This window comes from Cynocephalus volans, chromosome 12, assembly GCF_027409185.1.
Source record: "Cynocephalus volans isolate mCynVol1 chromosome 12, mCynVol1.pri, whole genome shotgun sequence".
NCBI lineage: Eukaryota > Metazoa > Chordata > Mammalia > Dermoptera > Cynocephalidae > Cynocephalus > Cynocephalus volans.
In genome coordinates this window covers 102,748,198-102,754,055 of record NC_084471.1, presented here as the reverse complement: position 1 = coordinate 102,754,055, position 5,858 = coordinate 102,748,198, and the positions used below count along the sequence as shown (strand labels likewise).

Here is a 5,858-nt window from a genome sequence, read left to right as displayed (position 1 = left end):
CCTGCCAAAGCATCTGCCAGCCGCTGCAGTGAGGATGGGGGCTGGTATGGGCCCTCGGCTACCTTTTCACCAGAAGGGAAAATTCCTCCTCTGCCAGCCTGGATGTCAGAGACTTTGCAGCTAAGACCATGTGTCTGTCTCTCCTCTCTGTGCCATCATCCTGGGATTTTTTGCTCGATGGGAATCTCACCAGTCTCCTGCTACACTCCCAAGCTTTCTCAATAATGCCATCATCAATGTTTAGCTGTCTGTTAGTTGTTCTGATCCATTCTCTGTGGGAGAATGTGCCCTGGGCACCTAGTTCACCACCTTGCTCCACCTCCTTCCTCATCAGCTATTATTATTGTTATTATTATTATCATTATTATTACTATTATTAAACAAGTCCTGACGTCTCTTAGGTGGATGATTATCCATCCACTTAGTTGGCTGTTTATCCTTCTCTCCCACAGGAACACCATGATATTTTTACCTACAGAAAAGGCACCTAATTGCACATTGGTCTTGCTGTCATTATTATAATTATATTCACCTTGTCCCTAATACTTATTACCTCCAGCCACCTGCTATTTTAGAATCTCATATTCATTCCCATTGATACCAGGCAGCATAGTTATGCTAAAGCATCATCATTTATAACCCCTACCTAGCTTCTCAAAGTTGTTTGTACATTTAGATTGTATATGTAGATTGTATTAGTAAAAGGAGTGTCTTCTGAGCCCTCCCAGAAAACACAGTCAGCTCATGGATTCTCTGGTCTTAGATTCGAACACCCTCACTACTCTGAGCAGTCTAATTCCTTCCCCAATCCTATACCAAGGAACTTCCTGCATCTTCATTGTATTTACTGTACACTATGTGGAAGGCAGAGTAATGAGCCTGAAGATGCCCGTGATCTGATCCCCTGAACATGTGAATATAACAGTTCACATGAAAAGGGGGAATTAAAGTTACAGATGGAAGCGGGTTCCTGATTAGCTGACTTCAAAATAGGGAGATTTTCCAGGAATATCCAGGTGGGCACAATGTAAACAAAAGGGTATTTAAAAGTAGAAGAAGGAGCCAGGAAATACTCAGAGGGAAATATGGACATGAAAGAACAGCGAAAAAGAAGCAACATCTCACTTTGAAAATAGAGTTCAAAAGCCACAAGCCATGAAATGTGGGCAGCTTCTAGACAATGGAAAGTGCCGAAGAAATAGATTCTCCCCTACAACTACCAGAAAGAACACAGCCCTGCTGACACCTTAATTTTAGCACATGAGATATGTGTAAGACTTCCAACCTATAAAACTATAAGATAATTAATCTGTATGGTTTAAAGCCACCAAGTTGGTGTTAGTTTGTTATAGAAACAATAGAAAACTAATACAGCCACCATATGCTTTAAAGAGCCAGCTCCAGATCTTCTTAGAATATTTGTGTTAAGTTTCCTAGGACTGCCATTCCAAAGTACCATAGACTACGTAGCTTAAAGAACAGAAATTTACTGCCTCAGATTTCTGGAGACTAAAAGTTGGAGATCAAGGTGTCAGCAGGGTTGTATCCTCCTGAGAGCTGTGAGGAGAATCTGTTTCACTCCTCTCTTCTAGCTCCTGGCAGTGACTGGCAGTCTCTGGCATTTTGTGATTATAGATGTAACACCCTGATCTCAGCCCTCATCTTCATGACATTCTGCATGTGTGTGTCTTCACTATGTCTAAGTTATCCTTCACATAAGGACATCAGTCATATTAGATTAGGGCCCAACCTAATGAATTTCACTTTGTTACCTCTGCAGAGACCTTACCTCTAAATAAGTTCACATTCTGAGGTACTGGGGATCAGGATACCAACATATCCTTTTCTTGGGTAACACATTTCAATCATAACAACATCAAATATCAAGTCTTGGGTGAGTGCCTGATGTCAAAAAAATCTTCAATCTCTAGACTTATATTCTGCCGCCCTGTGTTAACAACTTCAAGGTCCACTCTTGGTTTACACCTGTGCATATTAGCCAAGTTCTGCTCTATCCTCAAGTGTGTCATTTCCTCCTAGAGCCGGATTGGACTCTCCCACTTGGACTTTCATGAGACTTTTGCCTTAGCTGTTTGGAAGCTATAAAGGGTATGGGAGGAAGCTCATGAAGAAAACAAATATTATTTCATGGTGAGTTCTTCCAATGAGGTAGTAGCATGATGTTAAGCAAGGGACAACTGATCCTCTTTCAAGGGAAAGGGAGATAGATGTGACAACCCAGAGAATGCCAGATAATTTATGGAGTCACTGTTCTCAGTCTTTCCCCATACAAAATACCGGCTTCAACTAAAAACCTGATGAGGTTTCACATTCAGTGTCTGCATTTTCATAATAAAATCCTGCCCCTAGTTTAGAGCACAATCTCTGTCTGCACGAGATGTGCTGACAGTCTCCATGGTGGCTCTATACCAAATTCATATTCAGAAGGAATATTTGACACAGTGTATTTGAGGAAGCACCTAGAGTCAGTATAAATTCCTTTTCATACTTTTGTTGTCTTGAGGGAAAAGATGACACTAGGTAAAACTCTGCCAGTTGGAATAGGCTACTGTGCAAACCTTGCAATAGCAGAACCAAACTGTAGCTGCTGTGCAAAGATAAACTCCTTGACATTGACTTCACCTTGTAATTGACAAGAATCTGAACAATGTGATGTGTACTTGTCACTACAGCTCATTGTGGATATAGAGCTTCCTATTCCTGCACGATGAAATAGATGAACAATTTTTCAACCTAAAGAAAATCTAATGCTTCTTTTATAATAAAATTTATCTGAATTTAATAATCTTAATAGAATTTAGTAATTTATAAATAGAAATGGAAGTCCCAATAAATAAAACTACTCATGTATAATTTTCTATATGGAAGAAATACAAATAAGGAAAAAAATTAAAATGAGAAAAATTATTAATATTCATGTGACTAGAGACTGTGGTGTTTGATGGATAGTGACAAAAAATGACATCCATCTGCATTGCAGAAATACATTTTCCATCTCAACATCTCTGTATTTTCTGCTCAAGTTACTCTTTTCTGTATTATAGTGAAAACTCACTAAAATATTAATATCTGTGATGTAACTCTTTCAATGCCTAAAAATGTCTCTCTGGGTTATTATGTATTTTGTTGAAACTTATCATATTTAAAAATTTTTTGCCATCAATTGATTGGACATTTTCTTTCAACTCCATATAAATATTTCTACCTTAATTTGATCTATTCATGCTGTAATCATAATAGCCCTATATTATAAACAACAGTATAATTGTTCAATTTAAAGAGAAATCTTAATAACCTCATAAACTTAGATGGGATCTAAATAGGAGCAGCAGTAGATTTTACAAAAAAATAATTATTATTATTATATTAATTCAATGCCAACAGCAAGAGCCTTCCTAAGATAAAGAATTTTTCAGAAGAGTGAAAATTTCTGTGCATTCCATCACTGTTCTGGAAGGATCTAAATAAACAGATGGTGAAATTTCAGCATCTAACCCAAAAAATTGGAAAAGAGCTTACCTAGATTATACAAGGTACTTCACAAAATTCATGGAAAATTTTGTACAACGTTTTAATTCTATTTATCCACAAAGATTTGAAGTACCTTCATTATTGCTATCCCTTACAACATGAAGCTTCTACAATTATCTGAATCTGGTACTTTCTGCTGAGTCAGGAAGATCAACTAAGTTGATTATGAGACATCATGAGGCAACAGTGTCTAATACAGGAAACCATATGGAAGAGGAAACACCTGTCAGGCTGTAGATATAAACTATGGGTATACACACGGGTAACTATAAGCAGAGAACTCCAAAATCAACATGGATAAGGGCAGAAAAAACAATAGACCAAACCCATAAGTGACACTAAGCAGGCAAGAGAGGCAGAGACACAGCAGTGAGCAGCATATAAGGCAATGGGCCTTACACACCTGTTTGAACCTTGTGCAATCTCTTCCTATACACGAAAATGACTCAACATTAACCACTGTATGAGTTCACATTATCACTTTTCCTGAAGGAACTCACCCTTATTCTGCAAGATTTAATTACATTCAATCAAGGGTAGAAAGAATATATTAGTGTTGACTGCTTCTAGGTCAGTCAAAGTATGAAGAAGGATTTTAAACCTCCATTCATCTTTCATCATCTGAGATCAATCTCTTGCTCCCACATAACTTCCTCATCGCATTTTTCACTTCTGCATTCCTCAGCGTATAAATCAGAGGGTTGAGCAAAGGTGTCCCAATTGTATAAAACACAGCTATCATCTTATCCATGGGAAAGGTGGCTGCAGGACGTATGTATATAAATATGCATGGACCAAAGAAGAAGATGACCATGGTGATGTGGGAGATGCAGGTAGACAGGGCTTTCCTCCTCCCTTCAGCACTGTGGTTCCTCAGGGAATGCAAGATGACAACATAGGAGAACATCAGCCTGACAAATCTCACTGTGCAAATGGCACCACCATTGGACACCAGGAGTAAGTTGATCACATAAGTGTCTGAACAGGCAAGTTTCAACAAGGGCTGCAAGTCACAGAAGTAGTGATCGATTACATTGGGGCCACAGAAAGGCAAACTCAAGGCAAGAAAAATCTGAGCTAAAGAATGCACACAGGAGCCTACCCAGGCCATGGCCACCAACACACCATGGACTTGGTGGCTCGTGATGGTCATGTAGTGCAGGGGCTTACAGATGGTCACATAGCGGTCAACAGCCATGAGTATAAGGATGAAGATCTCCAGGCAGCCAAAGAAATGGGATGAAAAGAGTTGGATCATGCATTCTGTGAAAGAAATAGTGGTCTTTCTCAAAAGGGCATCCACAATCATTCTAGGGGCTGTGGAAGTACAGAAGCAGGTGTCAGATAAGGATAAGTAGAAAAGGAAGAAGTACATGGGACTCTGAAGTACCCAACTGGTCTTGATGGTTACAATGATCAGCAAGTTACCAAACAATGTCCCCAAGTAGAAAAGCAAGAAAGTGGTAAACACCATTTTCTTCCAAACAGGATCCTGTGTCAACCCAAGCAGAATAAACTTAGTCACCTTATTATTCAGGTGCATGATTTCATGAATGAGAAGCCAAGAGTGTGAAATGGTTTGTCTGCAAAAAATAAAAATAAAAATAAATTGTGGTGTACTATTTGAAGTTATGAAATATGTTAAGAAAAAATAAACATTTCTCTTCGGAGACAATCTGTCTGTGGCCTTAATGAGTCACATGAATATTTGTTCCTCAATTTTAATGACCGCTTTATGGGGATATTTTGAGTCTCACATAGGAATATGAATGTGATACTTTCTGACAACATTCTTACAATACAAGCCCTTGTTAGTTTTGTCATATTCTGATTAATTTTGCCAATGCAGTGAATGTAAAGTTAGGAGGTATGGATCAATTGTATTATATCTTTTTTTTCATTTAGTAAATATAAATGATATTTTATATTTTTTATATTTGGTAAATACTCATGTTTTACATGGTATATCACTAAACATTTAGGATATATTTAGGTAAATACTCATGTTTTACATGGTATATCACTAAACATTTGGAGTTTCATAATATAAATATAAAGTCAAACACCACTGCCATCCAATAGAGAAAGTCTTATTTATACATTTTGTATGCTTTAAATGTTCATTATACATATTTATAAAAATACATATTATTTACAGATACATAATACGCTGCACTTCTCCCGATCTCAATGCACATTATCATGGATGTCTATGTGTATGACTCTATGTCTAATTTTTTTTAGAGGAATGTTAACACCTTTCATCAGGTTCCCAAAGGAATAAGACACAAAAATAGGTTGCAATG

General features: G+C 37.7%; 1 protein-coding gene across 1 annotated transcript; it reads right to left on the bottom strand.

Moving 5' to 3' along the window:
- Window positions 1–4,159: 4,159 nt before the first annotated feature.
- Window positions 4,160–5,095, bottom strand: LOC134361143 (olfactory receptor 4C16-like). The gene has a single exon (XM_063076097.1). The coding sequence runs from the start codon at window positions 5,093–5,095 to the stop codon at window positions 4,160–4,162; it is 936 nt and encodes a 311-aa protein (XP_062932167.1).
- Window positions 5,096–5,858: the final 763 nt, after the last annotated feature.

Coding starts and splice junctions, on each gene's coding strand:
- LOC134361143 (XM_063076097.1), bottom strand. CDS start 5,095: ATGCACCTGAATAATAAGGTGACTAAGTTTATTCTGCTTGGGTTGACA.